Below are 27,996 nucleotides of genomic sequence, written 5' to 3' on the forward strand. Positions count from 1 at the left end.
TGGTGGTGGGGGGGGGAACTTGGGCACCTCCTGGGCTGCAGGACCATGGACTTTGGACCCAAAGTCCAGTTGTAGCTCTACCACGATTAACTGCTTCTGCTTAAGGCCGCCTTCCCACCCTTGCAAGAGCCAAAGTGCATGCGTGGATATCCGGTTCCTTGGGGGCTTAAATTTCAGAAAAGTCACAGGGCTCAGGGGGCTTGTTTCGAACTAGTACTGTGCCGAAAATTTCTCCCGTATTTTTTTATTGTTCTCATTCAATTTTCAGAGAAATTACTTTCAAAAAGAAATTCAATACTGAAGAATTTTTAGATAAATTATCATGGGTTGGGTTTGGGTTTCTTGGGCATATCTTACTTAGGAGGTGGCTGAGGAACAAGCCCAAGCATCCTGTTTTTCATTGTACAATCATCTCTCTGGCCACCTGCAGCCTCCTCAGCTTCCCACACTTCAATTAAAGCCCAGTTTAAGGCACCATGAGCTAATTTCTCCCTTAGGGCTTTTTCAGATCAGGACGTGCAGGCAGCCTGGGAGGTTAGCTGCGATTAGGTACGCTCAGAAACACTACCAGAAGAAATTCAATGTAAATTATAGACTGTCCTGAGAATGAAGCAGGATGACAGAAGCCCCTTTCATGGGGGAAGAAAACTTTCTGGAAATTAGAGGACATATTTTGGCAAGGCACTAACTCCACCTCGTCCCTGGAGCTGGACACCACACTGCCCCCACCTGCATTGCATTGGAGGCCTTGGGGGCAGCCTGCTAAGATAGTTGATGCTTTTGCATCACGAAACCCCACAAACCCCTTACCAAGAACAAAAGAAGTTGGGCATGTGGCTTAGCACTCAAATGGCATGGTAAGCATTTAGTTCAACGAAAGCAGTGCTTTCTACTGTGAGGCCCGAGGGTTACTGCAGCTCCCAGTCACCTGGAGTGCATCTGTCTGCCTCCCTCCCTTTCTCTTTCTCATTTTCTCTCATTTATTGTAGCATTGTGCCGAAAATTCCTCCCACTTTTTCCGACCGCTCTCATTCAATTTGATAGCAGAAAAATTGCTTCCGAAAAGAAATTCAATGAAGACATTTCGGAGAAATTCTCAAGGGTTGGGTTTGGGGGCTTACTTTCCTTAGGGGGCTGAGGAATGAGCACAAGTGTCCTGTCTTTCATTGCACAATCATCTCTCTGGTCACCTGCAGCCTCCTCAGCTTCCCACACCTCAATTAAAGCCCAGTTTAAGGCACCAAGAGGCAATTCCTCCCATGGGGCTTTTTCGGGTCAGGATGTGCAGGCAGCCTGGGAGGCTAGCTGTGAATAGGTAAGCTCAAAAACACCACAAAAATAAATTATCAAACACCCCGAATGAGGCAGAACAATGGAAGCCTCTTGCATGGGGGGAAAAAGCTTTTGGGAATTGGGGGGCAGATTTTGGCAGAGCATTAACTCCACCTCATCCCTGGAGCTGGACACCACACTGCCCCCACCTGCATTGCGGTGGAGGCAAACCAGGGACCAGTCTGCCAAGACAGTTGATGCTCTTGCATCACAAACCCCCCCAGACCCCTTACCAAAAACAAAAGCTGTGCTACAAGCCCTACCAATGGGGACCCCTGCCTGGGAGAAACTGTGGAGAATTTCTCCTTCCCCCAGAGACGCTTTTCTCCTTCTCATATAATACTAGAACCCCACAGGGTCGATCCCATGAAGCTGAATGGTGGGAGGTTCAGCGCAGACAAAAGGACTCCTTCACACAACACAGAAACTTTGGCATTCACTACTACGAGAGATAGTGCCAGGTGCAAACCTGGATGGCTTTAAAAGGGGATTAGACAAATTCATGGAGGCTATCAATGGCTACTAGTCATGAGGCCTCCGGTATCAGAGGCCTCTCAATACCAGTTGCTGAAGAACACGAAGGGGAGGGTGCCCTTGTCCTACTTGTGGGCTTCCCATTGGGGCAGCTGGTTGGCCACTGTGGGAACAGAATGCTGGCCTAGATGGACCAGGCGTGGACCAGTGCCCCTGGGGCACTGCAATAGTGGGGAGGGATACAAACACCAGTATATTTTAGTTTAAAGTTCTTCCTGCCAGTAACTAAGCCTTAGGAGAGGCATTTCAACCTTTCAGAATGGGGACAAAAACGGCATGAGAGCCAGGAAACCCACACAACGATTGAGCTGGGCAGGGCTCGGACCCCCTGAGATAGGCCTTGGGTTTGATCCCACAGTCATCCTCGTGTTCGCAAGCAGAATGGTGGCCAAGAGTTGAGTCGCCACTGTGACTCGGCAAGAGCTGAAGGTGCATCCAAGAAGACGGCCGATGTTTCCCCTGTGACTGCATGTTGTGAGGGATGTCGGGCGAGCCGTCCATCAGGAAAGTTTGCACCCAGCCCCCTGCCAATCTTCTCATCAAGGGAACCCCTTTCTTGACCTGCTTCTCAGTTCATCGTTCTAAATCTCCACTTTTAAATGGATATTTAGAACGATCTTTTCAACTTGAATCGGCAACCCTTGAGCTGTCAGAACTTTTGCCCTGATTTATATCACAGAATCATAGAATCGTAGGGTTGGAAGGGGCCTATAAGACCATCGAGTCCAACCCCCATATCTAGGGGTTTCGTTGGTAACAGCCAGCTTATTGCAGTTTTGTACTGTACAATCTTTCTGACATGGCCTTTCCCAACTCGGCCCCCTCTACATGTGTTGGACCGCAACTCCCATCATGCCTGGCTGGGAAATGATGGGAGTTGTGGTCGCTAGCTTGGGCAGGGCTGCTCTCGCTCAACCAGTTTTTCTTACGCCAGATGCCGCCATCCATACAGTGTGTCCTTTCAAAGTCCTTTTATTAAATAGTTTCAAAAACCACGAAAACAAACAAAAAAGGAATAGAACAAAACCACAAAGCAAAAAAAGGAAAAAAATCTCACCCACTGCTGACTTAAAAGCACTGTCCCCTTTCTTACCAATTCCACAAAACCATCATTTTCTGCCCACAGACTCCCATGTCTTTCTAACAGCCTCCCCTCTGTCCCACCCCAAGGATTGAAAAACACACCACCAAGGTGCAAAGAAACCCCACCCCAAAGGGGGTGGGGGGCTGGGCAGGAAAGGAAACGTCAGAGAACGGCAAGTGCTTGGAACGGATCTGCCTCCCGGTGGCTCCGACGCCAAACCAAGGGGGACCCCACCCCAAACTCCCAGGGTCATGCAGTTTTGTGGAGAGAATGGTCTAGCTAAAAGCACGACCGGCAGGTCTGCAAATCTATCGTCCTCATCCCTCACTTTAGCAGCTCTCACGGAGAGTTCTCCCAAAGGAAGGGGGCCCACCTCTCTTAAAAACAGCCACCACGACCACCCAGTGCTGTGTCTGGTTCCTCCAGACTCGCTGGTGTCTGCCCTAGTCTTTTTAATGCAAGCAGGATGACAGGGGTGTTGCTAGGAATTGAAAAGATTGGGCCCCCATGACACAAACCTGCATAAAATCTGCATATGTTATTTATGCAAATCTAGAAAGAATTAGCAGAAATGATTTAAATTTCATAGGAGGCAAAGCCAGCCAAGTAATGTCTCATCCGAATCACCCCAAATTCAGTTCTACAATTAATTTGTCCCATGATCCAGATCATCACAAGCTGGGGAATTTTTCTCCCTCGGCTCTTTTGCCACGCAGGGGAATATGGAGGGGGGTTGCAGCATGTCGGAAGGGGGGAGTTAATCCTTCCCTCCCCCTTGAAACCTGCCCCCTGCATGGCAATTAAGCAGAAGAAGAAACCTGTCAGGGTGGAAACTGAGCCCATAGAGCCCCAGAGCAGTTCTGATTCTGAGGAGCAACAGCAATCCGTGGGAGAGGGGCCAGCTCATCCCTCACAGGCACAGCAGCTGGCAGAGATTCCTCCTGCCAGCATTCCTGGGATAGCGACCCTGGCAGCAAGAGAGTGCGGGAGGGGGGCTTGCTGGACGCTCAGTGCGGACGCAGGGAGCGGTGCCAGATGGAGAGCGCCGAAAGGAGGCGCTCCGCTCGTTTGGCACTCCAACAACGGTCGCGTCCCGGGGACCCAAGGGAAAGAGGGAGGATCTCTCCATAGCCCATACGTTCAGGGTCTTCCCATGGTTCCCCTTCAAATGGGGACCAACTGCCTTACCTGGAGCTTCAGCTACTCTGCTATCTTTCCCCAGTGCAGTTTCTTGCTTAGTCGCTGGTGATTAGTATCTGAAAGGGTCATAAAGTAATAAAGGAATAAAGCCTCGGAAAGAATCCTCGTCGTCTGTGTCCTGAGTTGGCTATTGGAGGGGACTGTAAGAGGCAGCTAGGGCGCTCCTGACAAAACCTTGTATTGGCACCAAAAGGCACTCAGGGCTCTGTGAAATAGATCTGGAGCCCTGGAAAAGAGATTCGGGGTTCGCAGGCCTAGCAACAGTCCTGAGGGCGGCCCACCAGATTGCAAGCATCAAGGCAAGATTATCTGGAGGAACTAACCACCCGCCCAATTAAAATGAAAAAAAGTGAAAACACGCAACATCCGAAGCCAAATTGTACAACTGCTACCCACCCCCCACCCCTCAAAAAACACCCTACCGCCCACCCGCCACAACAAGCAGAAGCTGAGTCTCCTTCATGAGGTAGAGTTTTTTTTTCGTTTCATTTTTGTCTCGGGGCCAAAAAGGGGTTCCGAAGTCTCAGCTGGTTGTGTCCTGGGTTCAAGTAAAAGAGTCAGATAGTTTATTGCTACTATCAGGAGCAGCGGGTGGCAGCAGGGGAGGGAAAGGAGCAGAGAGGGGAGAGAAAAAGAGGGGGGTTCCTCATCAAGACTCCTCATTGCCGGAGTCGTCCACGTCCCCATAGCAGCTCTCATCCTCATCATCCATCTCATCATCCTCGTAATAGTCGTCGTAGAAGAGGTCGGAGCCCTCGTCTGGCACAGGGGTCTTCGTCTTGATGCAGTACTCCGCCAGCGTTGTGGGGACTTCGATGCCGTCCCGCTCGGCGTCCACCTTGGTGCCCAGGACTTGCTTCCTGGGAGGGAGGGAGGGAGGGCGGGGAGGACGCATTTGTGAACGGACAAGGGGAATTTGACATGCAGGTGGGAGAGGGGAAAACCGTGGCTCCGGCAGCCATTACGGCCCTCCCCAAAGCTTCTTCCCTGCTGCATTTTAAATATCTGCATTGCCGCTAGGTTTTATTCTGGTTGGAATTTATATCGTCGTTTCAAGCTTTTATATTTTATATTGTTTTTAGGCTGTACGTCATGGTTTTAATTTTTGCAAACCGCCCAGAGAGCTTCAGCTATTGGGCAATATGAAAATGAAATACATTTTTAAAAAATTGCACTTGCTGAAATAAAGGCATGGGAGCCCCAATGATCTCTGTTGCATCACATCCCACCGGACTAGCAGGCTTTTTACCCACATGCACTTCCCCTCCTGCGTTTTTTTCCCCTGAAATCTCATGCCCTCCTCTCCCCTGTCCATGCAACCCTTTTTACAAATAGGGCTGCCCTTAGGAGACAGGTCCTTTAAGACACACAGAGACATACCTTTGAGAGCCTGCGGCAACTGGTTCATAAATACCCCCCCCCCCCCGCATCTTCTCAGGTCCATAAGGAGGACCCATAGCCCAGTGGCTCTTCATTCAGAACCATGAGGACTGGAAGCTTGCTTTCTGTGGGGAGGGACCATAGCTCAGTAGTAGAACCCCTGCTTTACATGCAGAAGGTCCCAGGTTTGATCCCCACAACATCTCCAGGTAGGGCTAGAAAAATTCCTGCCTGATTCCTGGGAGAGCCGTTGCTGCCAGCCAGCATTGACAAATGGTGGGCTGGATGGACCAAGAGTCCGATTCGGTATAAGACAGGTTCCTACGCTGCTATTTAAAGCAGCCCTTTATTCAGAACCATATGGTCTAGAATCTTACTTTCTTAGGGGAAGGGCTATAGTTCAGTTGCTGCCATTTATGTTTCTATTTAAATCATCCCTTCATTCAAAACCATGAGGACTAGAACCTCACTTTGCCTTTAGGGAAAAGACTGTAACTCAGTAGTGGAGCCCCTACTTTGCATGCAGAACGTCCCAGATTTGATCCCCGGCAGCATCTTCAGGTAGGGTTGGAAAGAATCCTGCCTGAAACCCCGGAGAGACACTGCTACCATTCAGTGTTGACAATACTGGGCTAGATGGACCAAGCGTCTGACTCTGTATAAGGCAGCTTCCCATGTTCCTATTCATATCAGCCCTTGATTCAAAACCATGAGGACTAGAATTTTACTTGGCCTTTAGGGAAAAGACTGTGCCTCATTGGTTTGCTTTGTGCACAGAAGGTCCCAGGTTCAATCCCTTTCTTCAGAACCATAAGGACTGGAAGCTTACTTTATTTTTAGGCCCTGCTTTGCATGCAGAAGATCCCCAGTTCGATCCCCGATAGCATCTCCAGGTAGGGCTAGAAAAAACTCCTGCCTGAAGCCCTGGAGAGCTGCAGCTGCCCGTCAGTGTTGACAATACTGGGCTAGACGGATCACGGGGCTGACTCAATATAAGGCAGCTTCTGAGGTTCCTACAGTGCGACTGAGAAGCAGAACGTTGGGGGCAGGCCCCTCTCACCATCACTGTATATACCAGTGGCCATGCTGATGGAGAAAGATGGGTGCTGTAGTCCAACACATCTGGGGGCGGGGGCAGGTTGGAGAAGGCCAGCTTAACGAATGGTTACCAAGAACCTGGCTGTTAAAAGTCAGTAATCATACCTGACTCGAGGTGGTGCTGGAGTTCCACCTGCCACAGCTCTGGATCGAAGCCGTGCCAGTTCCACCAGGGGCAAGGCAGTTACCGGCAGAAGAAATCTACCTGCCCCAAATGGTCAGCGATCGAGGCCGTGACTCTGGGCCATTTCGCTGCCTTTCCCAACCGCCACTGCCTCCATATGCTGCTGGATTACAGCCAAGGTTGGGAAAGGTGAACTGAAGGCTGGGAAACTGCGCTCCTTCTAAAACTGGGCCCAGGCAGTGCCGTCTCAGCTGCTTCAGGATCGGCACTCCAAGGATGAGTTTGCTGTCGGTATACACCAGCTTTCCCCAACCTGAGGCCTTCAGCGGTGTCAGACTATGTGAAGGAAGGCCTGATGAGGCTTCTTGAGTAGTTTGGTTCAAGCAACCAGCCAAGGTGCCTGATGGGATTGAGAGAATGTGTCTGTGTCTGACCATGAGAAGGTGAATTGTAACTTGCTCATTATAAGCAGGACATTCCTACCCACCAAAGTAGCTCATCCCTGAAGATAGGCATGCGGCTGTGCCAATAAGACCATTGCTAAGATAAATTAGCTCTTGACATGCATACTGTATTGCCCTTGTTCTCCAACTAACAGTCTGCATAAATGCATCTTCTTCTTTTTCACATTACTGGGAGAGGCTCCTGTGCTTTAAGGAATTCCTGACTGTTCAACCTAACCTGCCTTGGCTCTTTCCTCAACAACTACAACTCCCGGCATTCCTCGCAGCCCAGGATTGGGGGGACCCTATGCCCTGACCGCTGCACCCACCTGATGAGATCCGTGTATTCCTGATTGTGCCCTTTGCTTTCCTTCCACTTCCTGTACATCACGGAAGCATCCACGTTTGCTGGGGAGAAGGTGTTTGGTTCGTTGAGCAGCGAGATGACACTCAGGAGGATCGTCCTGATTTGGGAAGAAAAAGAGCAGAAGGGGCATGAGGACAGGGGCATGAAACCTTCCCTTGGCCACACACATTGGGTAGCTTCCGTGCAGTTTTTCTCCTCGTTCTAAAACGGTAAAATGCCTCCCTTAAGACTAACCGGCAGCAAGAGCTTTAAGAGATAACAGGATTAATAAGCCCCAAACTCGTGAACAGACCCAGCTTTGCATGGCTTCGAATAGCCCTTTGTTTGATACAGCAAAGCCTTCAAGCAAAGTTATGCGCCTGTCAGAATTAGAAACACTGTGTCCACCCCATCTGAGTGATGCCAGGCCGGCTGGCACCCCTAGACATGGACCCTGACATGGGGCACCCCTACAGCTCCGAGGGAGGGGGCTGCCCACCCCATTCCCCTGAGGGGGGGCTGTCCCGCAACAGGGGTGAGGGAGGAGGCAGGCGTCTAACTCTGTTCCTCGGCCACCTAATGTTCCCTGGTGTCAAACTGCATGGACTGCAAGCGATGTGCTGGCTCGAGAAGCCTGCCACCTCATGGCTGAAGATGTTACTGCAGGCTTCAACCACACAGAGACATTTAAATGGATTAAAACGAATTCATGTGGCTTAAAAAGAAAATAACCCCTGAGGTGCACAGCTCTAGGGCCCACATATAGCATGCATGCTGTCAGGGTTCCCTTTTGTCCCTGATGAACTTCAAATAGCCAAATCAAAACACAAACAAGAGGCTTCTATCCACGGCTCTTTAATCCTTTTACTTCAATGGGTCATACAGATGCTAATTGTCAGTGACTCACAGTCTACAAAGGAAATGTCTTCAGGGAGTTCAAAGGGAAGTTACGAAGGTTGAAAGTTGCCCACCGTTTGAGAAAAGGCGGGTACACTTTCCTAACTTAAGGGGTGGGGGGGATCTCCCTCTATCTCGTGAGGTCTCTACGCGTAGCTGTTCCCGCCGGGCCCATCAGGCAAATCACCTAAGCTCCGCCCAGGCCATCTCTCTTTTGGCTCTGCGTCTGCGCCTGGCATCTAAGAATTCAGGCTCTCCAAGCCCACCTCTCCCTGTTCACTATCTCTCATGGGGAGTGGGGTGAAGAGGGGCCTCTCCGTCCAGCTGGACTATTGAAACCTGAGGAGTCTTTCTCTCCCTGTCTGGAAGAGTCTGGGAAAGTTCCTCCCCCACGTTTTATGGTTCCTCTTCGGAATCTGAGCTACTCTGCCACTGCCTATGCTCAGAGGCATCCCTGACACATGCCACGTTTTAGGTGTCTAGGGTTCGTGGTCTTGGCACGGACAGACAGACACGCATCCTCTATTATTATTACAGATCGTTCTGAAGGGATGTGTTAGATGCTTTTGGAAGGGCTTTTGTGGCCCAAAGATGGGGTGGAAATCTTTACATTCGCCTCTGAATGCAGGGAGCTCTGCTCATTACAGACACATACAACAGTATTGTGTTCATTTGGCGAGCCACAACGTGGCTGCATTTGGCCATCATACGCTGACCTTAATTTAATTACATCTTGGAGTCAGTGGCTGAGACAGATCCAGGGCTGGCAGAGCCTCTGCGGCCATTCACACAACAAAAGAGGTAAGTGTCAAGCTAGTTGTGGGTAAGTCATATCCAGGGGAAGGAGCTTTGCTTCATTTTCTCTCTCCTCCTGCTGTTATGGCTTCTATACTTGATGCATTCCCAGCCCCACAAATATTCTGCTTTTTGTTGGATAATAGGAACAACTCCACAGGCTTCCAGACACAAGGGGGCGATAGAGAACATCCTGTAGCTCGATCAGTTCCTACTTCCTGCTCCCTCCCCTTTCTCTTCCTTCTCCCTCCTTCTTCTTCTTGCCTCTAGAACAAGCACCTGCAGCCTCTCCCTGAAGGAAGCAAGTAACCATATCTCATGCCTTTGCTTACTTACACTCACGCACCCAGCTTTAGGGGGTGCTCATAGTTAAACAGTGTCAGATTGCCTTCTCTGACGATGTGTATAAAAGCACTAATAAAGGAAGTTGATTTGAATTTCTTCTGAACTGGCTCTAGCTTGCGTTTATCACCTACGATACCAAATGCTGTGTTGCCACGTTTTCTCTGTATAAAGCAACTCTGCTGTGAGTCACACCAGACATTCCAACACTTTTCTCAGTTATGGTGGCATTCCTTATCAGAACAGAGGAACGTTTATTTTGTTTTTTTAAAAAAACATTTAACAACTTGAAAAGGGTGTTGTTTTTTAAACACACACGCAACAACATCCTCTTTGCAGCCTGGTGGGCTGGGTGGAGGAAGAAAGGGGAAAGGTCTCACCTCACGTTCTGGGTAGGATTCCACCTCTCTGAAGGCAGCTCTCCACTTTGTGGGTCGTCTACCGGAGGATGTAAAATGGAGATGCAAACATCGCCAGTCTGAAAAATAAGTTACTTATTTTAAAAAAAGGATCTATCCAAAGAACATGAGAGCAGCCATGCTGGATCGGACCAAGGGCCTCTCTAGTCCAGCATTCGATTTACCTTCTACTACCCCTGCCGTGTACTAAGGTCAGGGGCCCTTTTCGAGTGCCTGCCATTACAATCCATTAGTTTGGTGCGCACAAGAGAGACAGGGCCTTCTCAGTGGTGGCCCTATGGAACTCCCTTCCTCTTGACATGCACCTAGCCAAGACTTCTTCAAATTGATGACCTCCAGATGAACAGAGAAAGCTCTATACCAAGTCAGAACCTTGGTTGATCTAGCCCAGTATTGTCAACAGTGAATAGCAGCAGCAGCAGCTCTCCAGGGTTTCAGGCAGGGTTTTTCCCAGCCCTACCCGGAGATACTGCCAGGGATTGAACTTAGGACTTTCTGCATGCAAAGCAGGGGCTCAACCTCTGAGCTATGGTCATTTTCCTAAAAGCAATGTAAGATTCTAGTCCTCATGGTTCTAAATAAAGGACTGATTTAAATGTAGGAAGCTGCCTTCTACTGAGTCAGACCCTTGATCCATCCAGCCCAGTATTGTTGACACTGAATAGGAGCAGCGGCTCTCCAGGGTTTGAGACAAGGTTTTTCCCAGCCCTACCCGGAGATACTACCGGGGATTGAACTTGGGACTTTCTGCATGCGAAGCAGGCATTCTCCCACTGAGCTACAGCCCCAGCCCTGGCTGGGGGTCATGGGAGTTGTAGTCCAAACACATCGGGAAGGCACCAGGTTGGGGAAGGCTGAGACATGTGTTCTGGAACAGTGCTTCAGACATAAAAGGGGGAGGGCGGGCTGAGTCTTTGCCCTCCCTTCCAGGATGGGCTCCTGTCAAGCCCTGGCGTGATGATGTACCTCATATATGTTCGGATGCCACATTTTGGTCAGGAATCGGAAGGCAGGTGGTGAATACGGATAGTCAATGGGGAACCTGAGACGAGCCTACGGAGAAAGAGGGAGAGGAGGAAAAGCGTCAAGAACGGAGGAGACCAGGCAAACAACCCTATTCTGTTCTGGTCACCACACCCCAAAATGGATATTGCAGAGTCGGAAAAGGCACAGAAAAGGGAAACCCAAATGATCCGGCCACTCCCAGATGAGGAAAGGTCGCAACGTCTTGGACTGTTTGACTTGGAGAAAAAGCAAGTCACGGAAGACATGACAGAGGTGGACAAAATCATGCCTGGTGTGGAGGAAATGAGCTGGAAAGTAGTTTTCTGCTGCTCCGATAATAACTAGAACACAATGGGGTCATCCCATGAAGCTGGATGGTGGGACATCCCAGTCCGTCACCTATAGTCATCTGAGGGTTATCTGCTGCAGCTGCCTAATGCGAGATTGGCAGCCACACGCAGGAGGACCTTTTCCTTCGCTGCCCCTCCGCTGTGGAATGACGTGCCGGTTGAAATGCGCCTGCTGACCTCTTTGGAGGTTTTTAAGCAGGAATTAAAGACTCTTTTATGATGGCAGGGCTTCCCTTTGGAGAACTCTCATTCCTCTTTGTTGACTCTTGTATACTGTTTTAAAGCAGTATTGTTTTATTACTGTTATCTACTGTTATTATTTATTTACTGTTTTTATGCTTTTTTTATTGTTGGATTTTGGGTTCAACTGTTTTTAACTTTGTACGCCGCCTATGGTATTCGTATAAAGGCGGGCAATAAATTGAATAAAGAAATAAAGAAGCAATAAAAAACAAGGTTCAGGACAGACAAAAGGAAGGACTTCTTCACACAGCACAGAGTTACTCGTGACCATGAGATGTGGTGATGGCCACCAATCTGGGTGGCTTTCGAAGGGAATGAGACCAATTCATGGAGGATAAGGTGATTGATGGCCTGATTGTTTTATATCACCTCCTGTAACTATAGTTCCTGGAAGATGGGCTGCTGGCAAGGGACGAGTTGCACCTCACAAGGGCTGGGGAGAATGTGTTTGGCCACAGCATGAAGAACTTCAGGAGGGCTTTAAACTGAATCCTACGGGGGAGGGAGACGTAAAGTTGGGGGTAACAATGGACGAAAGCTCATGCACCGCAACAGAGAGAACAGCTCTAATAGCGGCCAACAATAGTCTTCACAAACATGTGGGAAGAAAGCCAGACCATGAAGCACACGGTCTTTGATGTCTCTATACTAATGCCCAGAGTATGGGAAACAAACAGAGCGAACTTGAACTCTTAATACAGGAGGGAAATTACGACTTGATAGGTGGAACTGAGACTTGGTAGGATGACTCCCATGACTGGAATACAGCAATTGAAGGATATACAGCCATGTGAAAAAGTACACCCACTTTGAGTTCTATGGTTTTACGTATCAGGACAAAATAAAAATCATCTGGTCCTTAGCAGGTCTTAAAATGAGGTAAATACAACCTCAGATGAACAACAACACATTACATATTACACCGTGTCATTATTTATTTTACACAAATAACGCCAAAAGGGAGAAGCCATTTTGCCAGCTGAGTAATTCTTCTGCCATCTGAGCTGGCCATGAAGGCAGAGCCCACCTGGCGCCCTCCAAATATCTTGGACTACAACAGCCATCATCCTCAACCATCATGTTGGCTGGGGCTGATGGCAGCTGTAGTCCACAGGAACTAGAGGGCCCCAGGGTTGCCTGCCCCTGAGCTAGAGTGCTGTAGCGCTGCCCAAACATCCAGCTACATCTTCCCCATTGCCTAAGGATATCCAAATAGAAACGATGAAGAGTCTTGCAACTCCTTAAAGGCTGACACACTTATTCTGGTCACAGCTTTCATGGATGCAGTCCGCTTCATCCAATATGATCACTGGCTATAGCCACTGATGCAGCCTCTGATTGTATTGGATGAAGCAGACCGCGTCCATGAAAGCTTCCACCTGAATAAATGTGTCAGCCTTTAAAGAGCCACAAAACTCTTTGCTGTTTCTGCTGCAACAGATGTAACATGGCAACCCCTCTGAAAAATACCCAAACATCCGCTCCCCCCAATAGGATTCAAGCCAAGCCTTCTCAGGTAAAGCCCAGATATACGTTTGGAAATGCCCTCTCCCTCCCGCCTTGTTAGGTTTTGTTTTTGTTTTTTTACTGTTTAATCCAGGGACAGGCAACTCAGTCCTACAGATGCTTTGGCCTACAATTTCCATAGCAATACACAATGGTGAGGGATCATGGGAGTTGTAGGCCAAAACACCTGGAGGGCCACAAATTGCCCACCCCTGGTTTAATTGTATTTTCTTGATGTAAACTGCCCTGAGTTTTTTGTTATTTTTAGTTAAAGGGCAGTACAAAAACCTCTAGGGAAAACTGTTTATCTGTGAAATGGTTCTAGGGAAAACCGTTTATCTGTGAGATAGAGGAGCACAGCAGGGCCTTCTTGGGCAGTACAAAAACCTCTAGGAAAGAGAGAAAAAACAAAACTCCTTTTACCTGTGAAATGGTTCTAGAGGAGGAGCACAGCAGGGCCTTTTTGGGGGTGGCCCACACAACCGAGAACAGCCTACCTGGTCTAGGAGGCCTGTCCAAGCCCCCCTCTGAACATCGATACCAAAAGGGTTTGGGGGGAAGGGAAGGTTGTACGGTGGGGGAAAGATTGTGTGTTTAACACCAGAACAGGAAAGATTCTAACTTCCAAATTTCTAATGACAAGAAAGGTTACCCACCTACCCTCGAATCAGGCTGGTGAAACAAAGAAAGCTGGGGGAACCAGGACAGTGTGTGCGCAGAGGTGGGGGGAAAACAGGAAGAATGGAAGAGAGCCTGGCGGCCTCAGTTCCAGGACAGAAAATAAAATCCTGGGCTCAGCATATGCTCAGAGGCACCCTTTCACTGAAGTCTATTACATCCATGCCACTATTTCCCACCAGCATCCAAAGTGGGGTTCAAATAAAAACCATGACAGATCCAGCGATGTGGGGTGGAAAACAGAAAATGTAAACCATCAAAGGGAAGTACACGTTATTGCCTTTACATTGACAACAAAAATATCTACATTATATATTCATGGCAGAAGCATCACAATTAAAAAACATACTATAACACATAACATTTAAAATATAAAATGTAGAAGTTAAAATATATAAAAATTAGACAAATCTTGCCCAGAAACTAGCAACATTGATTGCGTTCTGTCACGCTGTCATAAGGTCCTCATGTGTACATTGGTCAGGGCACAAAGGGCAAGTATACATATGTGTTGTTGTCTGTAAGTCTCCGCAGTCGCATAGGGCAGAGATCTCCAGATAATCCCATTTATTCAAAGTGTCTCTAGATCTTGCTACACCCGAATGCAGTCTATTCAATGATCTCCAAACTTCCCGGTTTCGATGAAAGCTGGGTGCCAGCTCCTCTGCTGGTTCCCTCCAGTGTTGATTCTTTGTAGCTTTCCGTAAGTCCATTCTACTTTTGAATTCATCAAAGTCTTCCATTGATCTGAGGAAGCTTTTCCTGGCTTTTAATCTCTGAGGATCTGGTTGTAGGCCGTAAAGAGGGTGTTCTTCGGATATTGAGGATTTAAGCCTCTCTTTGTATGCTGCTGCTTCTCTACGAACAGCAGGCAGGGCAATGCCAGCTATATGGCAGATCTTATCTAGAGAAGTAGGTTTTAGACTTCTGGTAATGATTGTACTTGTTTCATTCAAAGCAACATCAATGTGCCCAACATGTGCCAATTTATACCAAAGAAAAAGAAATGCAAGAAAGCCAAGTGGCTGTCTGATGAGGCTTTACAAGTAGCTGAGGAAAGAAGGGAAGCGAAAAGCAAGGGAGAAAGGGGAAGATATATACAACTGAATGCAGAGTTCCAGAGGATAGCAAGGAGAGACAAGAAGGCCTTCTTCAATGAACAATGCAGCAAAGAAATCGAGGAAAACAGTAAGATGGGAAAGACTAGAGACCTCTTCAAGAAAATCGGAGGTCTCAAGGGAACGTTTTGTGCAAAGACGGGCATGATAAAGGACAAAGAAGGCAGGGACCTAACAGAAGCAGATGAGATTAAGAAGAGGTGGCAAGAATACACAGAAGAACTATACAGGAAAGATCTTAATGTCCCTGATAGCCATGATAGTGCGGTCACTGAACTTAAGCCGGACATCCTCGAGAGTGAAGTCAAGTGGGCCTTAGGAAGCATTAGTAACAACAAAGCTAGCGGAGATGACAGTCTTCCAGCTGAGCTATTTAAGATCCTAAAAGATGATGCTGTTAAAGTGCTGCATTCAATATGCCAACAAATTTGGAACACTCAACAGTGGCCACAAGACTGGAAAAGGTCAGTTTACATTCCAATTCCAAAGAAGGGCAACGCCAAAGAGTGTTCAAACTACCGCACAATTGTGCTCATTTCACATGCCAGCAAGGTTATGCTCAAAACCCTACAAGCTAGGCTTCAGCAGTATGGGAACCGAGAACTACCGGAAGTACAAGCTGGGTTTCGAAGAGGCAGAGGAACTAGAGATCAAATCGCCAACTTTCGCTGGATCATGGAGAAAGCAAGAGAATTCCAGAAAAGCGTCAAGGGACAAGAAGCAACAGTAAGAACCGGACATGGAACAACCGACTGGTTCAAAATTGGGAAAGGAGTACAACAAGGCTGCATATTGTTGCCCTGCTTATTTAACTTATATGCAGAGTACATCATGAGAAATGCCAGGTTGGATGAATCACAGGTCGGAATTAAGATTGCTGGGAGAATTATCAACAACCTCAGTTACGCAGATGATACCACCCTAATGGCAGAAAGCAAAGAGGATCTAAAGAGCCTCTTGTTGAGGGTGAAAGTGGAGAGTGCAAAAGCTGGTTTGAAACTCAACATTAAAAAAAACAAAGATCATGGCATCTGGCCCCATCACTTCCTAGCATATAGAAGGGGAAGAAATGGAAGCAGTGACAGATTTTACTTTCTTGGGCTCCAAGATCACCGCGGACAGTGACTGTAGCCTTGAAATTAAAAGACGCTTGCTCCTTGGGAGGAAAGCTATGGCAAACCTAGACAGCATAGTAAGAAGCAGAGACATCACCTTGCCGACAAAGGTCTGCACAATCAAAGCTATACATTTCCCAGTAGTAATGTATGGCTGCGAGAGGTGGACTATAAGGAAGGCTGAGCGCCGAAGAATTGACGCTTTCGAACTGTGGTGCTGGAGAAGACTCTTACAAGTCCCCTGGACTGCAAGGAGGTCAAATCAGTCCATCCTAAAGGAAATCAACCCTGACTGCTCATTGGAAGGACAGAGACTGAAGCTGAAGCTCAAATACTTTGGCCACCTAATGCGAAGAGAAAAGTCACTGGAGAAGACCCTGATGCTGTGAAGGATTGAAGGCAAAAGGAGAAGGGGACGGCAGAGGATGAGATGGCTGGATAGCATCACCAATGCAATGAATATGGACTTGAGCAGGCTCCGGGAGAGAGCGGAGGACAGGAAGGCCTGGCGTGCTGTGGTCCATGGGGTCATGAAGAGTCGGACACGAATTAACGACTGAACAACAACAAAAGGCAGGCATATTTGCAGGCCGAGTGGCAGAGGGCTAATGCTGTAGTCTCAAGAACCCTTGGTTTAGCACCCCAAGTAGTGCTCATTAATTTCCTTATGATGTTATTTCTTCCACTGACCTTCAGTTTAGTGTTGATGCAATGCTGTTTATATGTTAAGGTCCTATCCAAAGTAACCCCTAAATATTTAGGGTTAGTGCAATGGTCCAATAACACTCCTTTCCATGTAATTTGCAGCTTCCTAGCAGCCTGCTCATTGATAGATGGAAGGCACATGCCCGAGTTTTTGCTGGATTTGGCCTTAGCTGGCTTTCGCAGTAATATCGATCCAGCTCTTCCAGAGCTTCGGTTAATCGTTGTTCTACATAATATTGTTGTCTACCTAATATCACTTTAAATCCCATTATCTTTTCCCCTCAAATAGTTCAGGTTCAATCAATACTTGGGGTGTTATTGGGACAAAAAGATTAACACGGGGTGCTTTTTTTAACATTGTTTTCTAAGTAGAAGTAAAATAAACATGCTAAATTATATCAGCCTTCCCCAAACTGGTGCCTTCCAGATGTTTTGAATGACAACTCCCAGCATTCCTGAGCTTTGGCCATGTGGGCTGATGGGAGCTGAAGTCAACAACATCTGGAGGGAACCAGGCTGAGGAAGGCTTCTAGGGGATCAGAAAACATCCCGATGCAAACTGAAAATTTCTCTGATGGAGATTAGCCGAATTTGCACAGGAAGAAACCCGGCATTGCGAGGTAGATCCCACATGGAGAAAAGCTATGCAGGCTGTGGCCCAGATGTGGCCCACCTTGTCACCAGCCCACTTGCCACTCGCCTACTCCCTGTCTTGTGTCACAAGGATCTCTGGCTGACAGGTTACCAGGTCAGGCTGGAGCCGGCTAGAGGTTTAAACCAATGACACACTTTGTCTGTCCGGCCAGAGAGGTGCTTTTCAGGTCAGGTGAGTCACCAACACCGGCTTCCTCTGCCATCCGGGCTCGGGGCAGATGCTCACGCCACTTTTGAGAATCTCTCTGGCAGCCTTTCCCCATCGCTGCTGTTCGGTTGGCCAAGCTGGCTGAGCCTCATTCACCCCCGCACCTGATCCTTCCACCCGGCGAGCTCAGGGGAAGTTGAGATAAGTGTGGTATAGAATCATAGGGTGGGAAGGGGCCTACAAGGCCATCGAGTCCAACTCCCCACTCCATGCAGGAAGCCTGATTCCCAAGCGGTCTCCCATCCAAGTACGAGCCAAGGCTCACCCTGCTGAGCTTCCAAGATCAGACGAGATTGGGTGCAAACGTCCCCCTGGTCTGATTCCTTCCTCATCTCCACACCAGTGGAGAGGATCAAGAGGCCGGCAAGAACAACAGAGGGCCCACAGCGCTGTTCGGAGCAGAGGCAACCAGGGGTGCAGCCAGCCTCAAATAAGTTAATTTTTGCGAACCGCCCAGAGAACTTTGGCTATGGGGCAGTGCAGAAATGTAATAAATAAATACATAAATAAATAAAATAAGTCAGTTTAGAGTTTGGGTGTTGTCTCAGAGCAGGGGTATGCAACCTGATGCCCTCCAGGGGTTTTGGACTACAGCTCCCATCATCCCCAATCATGGGCCATGCTGATGGGAGCTGTGCCAAAACATCTGGAGGGTACCAGCGTGCCTCCCCATCTTACGAGAACTACAGCCCAAGCTTTGACCAAGCAGTTCAGATGAAGCTGTCTGGAAGCTTCACCTGGTGGCAGCTAGGTTGCTAACCAGTGCTTGATATCAGGACTATGTTACACCCGTCTTGAAAGGGCTGAGAAATTAAAAGGCAAAATTAAAATTGCCAGTTGCTTTCCAGAGTCAATTCAAGGTACAGGTTCTAAACTTCAAAGCCCTAAACTGCGTAGGGCCTGGCTATCCAAGGGAATGGCTGTCTTGTTACGAACCTGCCCAAGTATTAAGATCTGCAGGAGAGGGCCTTTTGCTGGGTGCATTTTTTCCTGTGTTCCCCCCAAAACTAGGGAATGTGCTTTGTTAAGAACTACAGTTGGTCCTCACTCTCTTGGCTTTCAGAGCTGCTCTCTTGGCTTGGTGTGCAGACTCATCTCTTCCATCTAGCTTTCTAAACTGTGTCGCTCTTTTAGGGCGCAATCCTATCGATTGCACCCTTGATGATCGGAAGCCCCCGAACTCAGAGATTTCCGATCATCCAATGGAGGGCAGGAGAAGCAGTGGAGGCTACTTTCGCCTCTTTGTCCTCCCGCACTGCATTTTTCTCTAGATGGCCTTCTTTCCCCAGAGGGGGAGAGGAAGAGGGTGATGAGGCCTCAGGATTACTCGTATCCTGGCCTCTCTGGTCTCCTCCCCTCCCTGTCCACTGAAATGCCCCCTTTTCCCGCTCTCCAAGGTCACTTTTCTGATCTCGGAGGCCAACTGACACGGTTCTTTCCACACTGGCTGTGACGGGGCAGGGGTGGTGGTGGATCTCTGACTCCCCCTTCCAGAGTTGGAGTGCTGTCTCCAACCACGGAGGGGGGGATCCCCAGTATCCTATGGCTCCTCAGACAATGGGGGCCGTAGGATTGCTCCCTCCATGTTTTTAACATTCTTGTTTTTTGTAATAGTGTTAAGGTCATATTGTTGCAAATTGTCGTACCTTGCTGCTTTTTAGCAAATAAGGCGGTACATAAATGCTAACAATTAAAAAACACAATATTCGGCAAGCCCTAATTTGGGATCTCTGCCCCTCCCCATCTTCCAATGCTCTCACACACCTCTCCATCTCTGTGTGACAGACCCCCTGGAGACAACCTGATCATGCTTGCAAACATTCTGTGACACCACAGAAACTCAAACAATGGCTAGGGAAAGCTCCCAGAAGTGCAACGGCTCACTTCTAGCCTCCCACAGCCCCAAGAAGTGCAACGGCTCATTTCTAGCCTCCCACAGCCCCAAGATCTAATGCTTTCTTAAAAAACACAGTTCCGTTGGTTTGACAGTGAACATGCAGTGAGTCACGCAAAGCAAATGTCAACACAGACACACCCTGCCTGACTTCCTCCCAAACCATCCCAGTATTTTAAGTTTTGATCACCACCCAGGTTTAACTCAGCCCCTATGGAGCACAAAGTTGCCCAGGCTTGTCAAAAGCAACTCACCTAGTCACCTAAGGTGAGCACGATTCAGCTCTAGGTGACCAAGCTCTGGTTAATGAGGAGACAGTGTTGGCTCTCTCATCTCCCATTTTAGGCCATTAAAGAGCTGTTAATGATTAACATAGTTATGTATGGGCCAATTGATATAAAAAAAAAATCAGATCTGGCAGATAATCGCCAGACAGACATTATTAAGGGTTGCAAGCTCTACATGGGAGACCTAACAATTAAAACTTCAATTTGATTTCAGAACCTAAGAGCAGCCCTACAGGATCAGAGTAAAGGTCCAACTGGGTTATTCCTCCCCTTTTTCCATCTTGAATCCCCTTCCCAATCTATTTCACTTAGGAAAAGGGAAAGAACTCCTCTCTATCTACTTTCTCTGCAACAGGTATAGTATTATAAACCCCTATGACATTTCCCCCGTTCCATTAGCTGCCTTGATATCTGAACTAAAAAGCCCCCAAACAATGCAGGGATGTTGCTCCAGCCCCCTGTTTCTTTTGGTCGCCCTTTTCCACGAATGGAATGGTACGGTACAGAGCATTTCGAACTGGCAAAATCATTTTTACGTGGACTTTATTTGAAGGCTGAACCGGAACCCATTATTTATCTTTTTCCTGCATTTTTAACAGATAATTATTTTCCAAAGTGGCTCACATCAATGAGGGGGAGGGGGCTGGCTTCACACAACACGACAACCCATAGTCAAAGTTGCGTGTGGGAAGTCGTTGAACCATGGTTTGTCATTGAACCATGGTTTGTTTTGTTGTGCAAACCCAGCCATGCTAACAAACCATGGTTTGTTAACCACAAACAACCCACAAGGAAAACCCATGGTTTGTTGTTAGGTTGTGAACTCTGGGTTGTTCGTAGTTAAAAACAGCATGGTTTGTTAGTGTGGCTGGGTTCACACATGGTTCGACAACAGCCCTCACAAAATCTTGAGTATGGGGTGCTGTGTGAACCCAGCCAGAACGAAAGGCCTGCAAAACTAAAATGACAACCTGCACAAGGGAAGCGGTGTGGAGGGGAAAGGAAGATCCGTTTTTCAAGGCCTGAACAAGGTGGTGAGTTAGGAGAGGGCATTTAAATACACTTCGGGCCAGGCTGATCTTCTCTTGCTGGTGTTCCTGGGGATCATAGAAATCGTAGAACCATAGGGTTGGAAGGGGCCTACAAGACCATCAAGTCCAACCCCTGCTCAATGCAGGAAGCCTGATTCCCAGGCGGTCTCCCATACAAACACTAACCAGGGCTGATGTTAGTTGTAGTCCAACACATCTCAAGAGGGCACCAGGTGGGGGGGGGAAGGCTGATTTAGAATCACAAAAACTAGAAACTTACTTTATTTTTCAAGTAAAGACCAATGGTAAATCACAAGCTGTGGAAGGTGACAAGTTCATTTCTCAGCACCTCCAGGAAGGGCTGGGAAAGAGCCCTGTTTGAAACCCTCTTAGTATGGACCAGGGCTAGGCAACCTGGTGCCCCCCAGGCGTGATCGACTACAAGTGGCATAGACATTCCCAGTGGAGGCTGGGGGCTCGGATTTTGGTGGGGCTGTGAATCCATTCTGGGTTTCAGTCAGAACCATCCAGAGCTCTAAAGGAGCCATTCAAAGCACCAAACCTATTTTGGGGATGGGGCTCAGCACCTTAAATAAACTCCTTCAAAGAAAGGGGGCCACCACACGGAAGGCTCTTCTCTGAGTGCACTCCAAACAGGCCATAGGTCCATGAGGAACCACCAGGAGCATGCCCTCTGATGACCTCAGTCATCGGGCAGGTTGGTAAGGGAGAAGGGGCTCCCTCAGGTATCCTGGTCCCAAGTTGTTCTACCACCGAACATCAGGCCCCCACTGGAGGAATCCTTCTCTGAGCAAGAGCTGGAGCTGGAGCTCCCAAGGCGCCACCCATGTCAGGAGATCTAGGGGAACCTGGGCCCTCAGAGGAGATGACTGCCAGTGCCTCCCTGCAGGAGGAGGGGAGTTCTGCCTCTGGGGCACCACCTAGTCCCCAAGAGCATAATCACCAGTATGGCTCCTCTGACAAGGCGTGCTCAATTATAAAGGAGGACTCCTCGGGAGCAAGGCCCTCCTCCTGAGCAGGACTTTTGCCAGAGGGCCCTGTAACGCACTGCAGCTGAGCCCTGGGTGGGGCTTAGGAGGACCTGGCTATATACACCTTCAGGGTTAGCCTAGCCAGTACTGGAACAACATAGTTCTACTAGCTCCAGTGCCTTGTATCTTGTTTCCCTGACCTTGCCTTGTGACTGAACCTCTGTGCTACAGATGCTTGGATTCCTGCTTGACTCGGCTTCTGGACTGTGTATTGTATCTGATTGCTTAACTGTGTGTTGACAAGATATCAACCTGTGCCTGTATCTGAATCACTCCTGCCTTAGCCTGATCCCATACCGGACTGAAACCTTTGTGCTTGACCATTTGCCCGCTTTCTTGCCTTGCCGTTTGGATTGCCCCACAATTTGCCCTAAGGCCAGGTCTGACTCAACCATAGCAGGACACCAAACTACAGCCGTTCCTGTAGACTAGGTGCAGGGAATGTGTAGGTATCTCCTATCAGCCCTAGCCAAGCAAATCCAAAGGTGAGGAGGGGGTGATGGGAGCAGTAGTCCCAACAACATGTGCCCCCTCCCTGCTGTAAACAGAGGATTGAAGATGTCAACTCTGGGTGACCCAAGGTAACGAGCCATGGGTGGGCAACATGTGGCCCGTCCTCCAGATGTTTTGGCCTACAACTCACCATTGGTTATGCTGGCCAGATCTGACATGAGAGGTAGGCCAAAACATCTGGAGGGCCACATGTTGGTCGCCTCTGCTACATGTGCAGGGGTGGGCAAACGAGAGATCTCCAGATGATTGGGATTTCAACTCCCAGAAGCCCCTGCCAAATTAGCCAATGGCCAGGAATGCTGGGAAATGAAGTCCAAAACATCTAGAGATTTCCCTTGTGCTCACCCCTGTGCTAAAGGGTCAAGGAAATCCCCCAAAACAAAACAGGTGATAGAGAAGAATGCAGCCTTCTCCAACCAGGAGCTCTCCAGCTGTGCTGGATGCAAACTCCCATCATTCTCAGCCAGTATGCTGGCTGGGAATTATGAGAATTGGAGTCCAACACATTAAAAAAAGACTGAGGGGGTGAACTGGGGAAGTCCTTAATTCCTTTCAGCAGCAAGCTCACAGCACTCTTACAGCCTCACTTGTTCTACCTGCAATACTGGGATATTACCGGTCTACCTTACAGGGCTGTTTAAAAACACTCAATGAGAACATGTACATAACACACTCAGAACACAAAATATATACGTCCGCGCTAAAGATGGTTACTTGCAAAAACCCACTAAGAGAAGCCATTATGGCACGTTATGGCGGGTGGCTACTAGGAGGAGGGCTTTTTCTGTTGTGGCACCCCGGCTCTGGAATGAGCTCCCTAGTGAGGTTTGCCTGGCGCCTACATTGTACTCTTTTCGGCGCCAGGTGAAGACCTTTTTATTTTCCCAGGCATTTTAGCTTTCTAAATTTTTATCTTTGCTGTTTTAAATCTGTATTTTAAACTCCTGTACTGCTGCTAGGTTTTATTGTGGTTGTATTGTTATATTGTGGTTTTAATGTTCTATATATTTTAAATTGTTTTATTGTGTGTTGTTTGGTTTTAGTTTTTGTGAACTGCCCAGAGAGCTTCGGCTATTGGGCGGTATAGAAATGAAATAAATAAATAAAATAAATAAAATAAATTCTTGCTCATTGCCGGTGGCATTTGGTGGGTGACGTTTTACGACGCGACCTGCCTGATGGAAAAAAAAGCTACCTGATGGGCCATGAGCAACTCCAAGCTGACTCAGGACTGTTTCTGGCTCCACCTAGTCCTATCAGGAAGAGAGAGAAAGGGATCGGGCAGGAAGCCAGGAATTGCAAAACAGACTCATCAACATGACCACCTCTACCAAAATCTGCCCAGAGGAAACAGCCTGTTTGTTTACTTCCCTCAGAGCCATATGAGGTACTAACCATTTACCCAGAAAAACAAGCCTCCACCTCACATCCAGCTCCTTCCCACCAGCTCAGGAGTGAAACAAAGGCCTGGTTCACACATAACAATAATAGTTTAGCATGTGCTCCCCTCTCCAGCATGGCCACAAAGAGGAGAACAGAAGGTTCCCCTTTCATTTTAGACTGTCCACAGTTTAGTGTTACATCCAAGCCCTGAACTGTGGTTAAATCTTAACTATGGGAAGTTGAAACAAGCTAGCTTCTTAAACCGTAATTCAGCCTTCCCCATGGTGGCTGGGGAATTGTGGGAGCGGTAGTCCAACACATCTGGAAGACACCCAGTTGGGGAAGGCTGAACTATGGTTTGAAATTGGCTTGTTTCCTCTAACAGTAGTTAAGACTGGCCCTAGTGTGTCCAGGTTTGTACGTCACAACGCGCTGAGGATCGTCTCAAAACAGAAGCTTCCAAACTCTGCCTTGTGGCCGTGCCGGAAGAGGGAGCATGTAAGCACGAGTTTTGTTGAGGCTCGTCCCAATAACACCAAACCATGGTTTAGTGGTGTGTGCAAACGTAGACAAGGATTGTGGAGAGGGGAGAGAGAGCTTGACGCAAACGCCATGCCCTAAGACAGAAATATTTGCTTTTTCTGAGCACCCAGACTATTAAAGAGTACAGCATGATTGGACAGCTTGTATCTACTCCATCTCAAGCGTAGTTTGGGTTTATTCCCTCATTTCCAATCTATGTCTTCTCCTACTGCTGGTGGGGTGGTGGTGGGGGTGTCTCTTTGTTTTTTCTATAACAGCCTGGGTTGGAGTACAGATGGGTTGGAGTACAATTCCAAGTCACCCTGGCCCATGGTCAGGCATGATGGGAGATGTAGCCCAATATCATCCGGGGACTCAAGGTTGGGGAAAGGCTCCTCTAAAACCAGAACAGGTTTCTCCACCATTAACCCCTTACATACAGCCCTCTCTTCACTCAGCTGAACCCAGCCCAGAAAGCATGCCGGGAAATGTTATTTGCCCATACAGGCTTGGTCAGTTGTACCACATCGGTACACTAGAACACCCTTCCCCAACCTGATCTGTTGCACTACAACTGCCCTTTGGATATGTTGCACTGGACATTGGCTCTACTCTCTGGGGGTGAAAGAACATGTAGTCCAAGCCATGGGGGGGCAGGGGCAAGTTGGGAGAGGCTGGGCTAAAAGAACTAACCCTCTTCCAGTTATTAGGAACTACCCTAACCTCAAAGCAATTCTTAGCTACTCACTTGGGGCAAAGGGCGATTTTTAAACCTGCTTTAATTCTGCCCCTCGTTTAAGGTAAGGGGAAGCTCTCATACTGTTTCCTAGCATTCTCATCTGCCAGTAATTACCTTCCACCACCCACTCTAAAGGAAGAGGGACATTATTCGTGTGGGACAACATAAACGAATTCCCCGTGTGGAACAACACCAAAGAATTACTCCCGTCAAACATTACTTTGTGGTGATGGAAAGGGGAGACTTAGGCTATACACACTTACCTGGGAGTGAGCCCACTGCACTCTGAGAAAAATTACTTCTGAGAAAACACATACAGGATTGCGCTGTCATTCCAATTTCCACTGTTAGTGAGAACAGTTCCAACAAACCTGGTGCTCTTCCAATGTTTTGGACTGCAATTCCCAAGGCACCACTGCCTATGGCCAAGGATTGTGGGAGTTGTAGTCCAGAACATCTGGAGGGCACAAAGTTGCCAACCCCTTGAAGAAACAGGGGAAAGCGAATTAAGCGCTTCTTTTTACTTGGGAGGAGAAATGGGGAGATTACACAAAGCCTTAATGTTTACCGGAAACAGTTTCTAGTAGTAAAAATTTTAATAGTGGAAAAGAAAAGTTTTGGTGGAAAAGAAACATTTACCCAAATTCTTATTTGCAGGAATTGTTCCTATTATCAAGGAGAATGATTCTTTCAGGGTAACTTGAAATGGTTGGAAAATGGGAAAGAATCTCACGATTGTTTTCACAGGAAGTGGAATAGGATGGAGGTGTTAAAAACACACACATTCTGCTGAATTCCCCATATGACTGGGGACTGCTGTCACTGAAAAGACCAATTTCAATTATTTAGTCTACTTGAAAGGACCATGGGAAAAGGTAAATAGCTATGCCTTATCTGGTAATAAGCGGTGCGGGGGTTGAGCGAATAAAAGCGCTTGCTGATATTCTTAATATTACCATGAAACACAATTCCAACCATTTAGATTTTTCTGAAGGAAGCAGGAAAAGAGAATGATTTAAACGCTTGTAACGCTGAGTGAGACAAACAAGGACATCACTGGTGTAATTGGGAAGTGCCATTATTGTGATGAATTATTCCCCTTGTTTAGGTCACACTGGCAGGAGGGAAAACAAGGGATTCCTTAGCATGTTTACTCAGAAGCAACTTGGTACTTGGTATAAGATTTATTATTAGAACCTGAATTACTCAGAACAGGGACTGAGCCATTGAGTTCAAAAGTCAGCAGCCTTAAGTACTGTTAATATATTTTTTTACTTATGCTTACTTATATACTGATACTCTTCTAGTGCAATCTATACATGTCTACTCAGAAGTAAGTCCCACTGTTTTGAAGGGAGCTTACTCCCAGCATTATGGATTGCAGCCTTAAATAGTCCTATGTTTAACATTTGGACACTGGTTTCCCATTTCACTCTTAGTTACATCTCTATATCATAGGATTTTATTGTTCTTTTGATGAGTTTTGTTTATTGTTCTGGCTGTCTATTTTGCACTTTTAATCTTGATATGGGTCTGAACTGATTTTTATCATTACTTTTGGTACTCCACATAGAGAAAATTTGCATTTTAAAAGGCAGCCCATACATCTATAATGTAATTGAATAAGTTTACTGTTTACACTTCTGTTTATATATTTCAATGGGACAGCAACTTTGGTTCACAACTCTCCCCCTGCTCCAATTATGGGGCTGGAAGAAGAGAATTTCGTTTTTTCTTGTCCCTATTCCTGGGGGCATAGATAAGATATTCTCTTACGGTTATGGTTGGATTTATGTATGGGAGAAGGATAGTTTCGTTTTTCTTGTCCTTATTACTAGGGGGAAGATTAAGGATGCAATCCTATGGATTTTTAGACAGAAAAAAAGTCCTACAACTCCCAGCATCCCCCAGCCAACATTTTTTTCTATTGTCTTTCTCTTATTATTGGGGGGGGATAATAATTTCTTTTTTCCTTGTCTTTATTACAAGGGGGAAGAATTAGTTATTCACTTATGATTATGATGGGGAGGGGAAGAATACTTCCTCTTTTCTCTTGCTTTATCACTGGTGGTGTGTGTGTGTGGGGGGGGGAGATAGTAAGTTATTCTCTTATGATGGGGGGGAGAGAATACCTTTTTTTGGTCTTTATTACGAGTGGTGTGTGGGGAGGTAGATTCAATTATTCTCTTATGATTGGGGGGGAATAATAATTCCTCCCCCCCCATCTTTATTACAAGGCAGGGGAGAGAATGAGTTATTCTCTTAGGATTATGATGGGGAGGAGCAGAAGGTTTCCTTTTTTCTTTCTATCTAGTGGTGTGTGTAGCGGGGGAGACTGTTACTCTCTTATAACGGGGGGGATTCCTTTTGTCTTTGTCTTTATTACTAGTGGCGTGGTGGTGGTGAATTAAGTTATTATCTTATGACGGGAGGGGGGGATAATTCCTGCCCCCTCCGTCCTCTTCCTAGGCAGCCCCTTCGCCCTCCCCCCAGAAAGGCCTCCCCTCGCCCGGCACCCCCAGCCCTCACCTTGAAGTAGCCGCCCTCGTAGTGGGTGTTGGGGGGCCCGAAGATGGCCACCTCCCAGTTGTAGAGGTCCCCCTCGTCCACCAGGCTGACGCGGAAGCCCTCCACCGGCTCCTCCTGCAGCCCCTTCAGCTCCAGCAGCAGAGCCTTATGCGAGCTGGGCACGGCCGGCCGGGCCATGTCGCCCGAGGCGGGGGGGAAGGGGCAGGCCGAAGTGAAGCCGGGGACTCGCGTGGACGCGACGGCTGGGGAAGACGGCCGGGAGGACGGAGCCGAGGACGCGAAGGAGCGCCGTCGAAGAGAGCCGGCGGTGACACCAGAGCACGCGCGGGGCGACTTGGAACGCGTAGGTCCTCGGCGGGAAGGGCGGAGGCGGCGCCTTTAGCCGCGCGTCCCTCCCCTCAGGCAGCTACTGTCGCCGCCACCAGGCAGGCGGGCAAGCAGGGCGGAAGAGGGCGAGGCCGAGAGGCGGC

At 48.0% G+C, this 27,996-nt stretch overlaps 1 protein-coding gene across 1 annotated transcript; it reads right to left on the reverse strand.

Moving 5' to 3' along the window:
• Window positions 1-343: 343 nt before the first annotated feature.
• LOC146334000 (ubiquitin-conjugating enzyme E2 R1-like) lies at window positions 344-27,958 on the reverse strand. Its single transcript, XM_084825244.1, has 5 exons — window positions 27,527-27,958; window positions 10,961-11,047; window positions 9,956-10,053; window positions 7,525-7,659; window positions 344-5,010 (listed from the first exon to the last, which is right to left on the reverse strand). Exons 1-5 carry the CDS (start codon window positions 27,701-27,703, stop codon window positions 4,800-4,802), a joined length of 708 nt encoding a protein of 235 aa, XP_084681370.1. The 5' UTR covers window positions 27,704-27,958; the 3' UTR covers window positions 344-4,799.
• Window positions 27,959-27,996: the final 38 nt, after the last annotated feature.

The sequence above is a fragment of the Heloderma suspectum genome, chromosome W (genome assembly GCF_057233095.1).
Source record: "Heloderma suspectum isolate Gila_16-S chromosome W, 16-S_ref, whole genome shotgun sequence".
Classification (NCBI taxonomy): Eukaryota; Metazoa; Chordata; class Lepidosauria; order Squamata; family Helodermatidae; genus Heloderma; species Heloderma suspectum.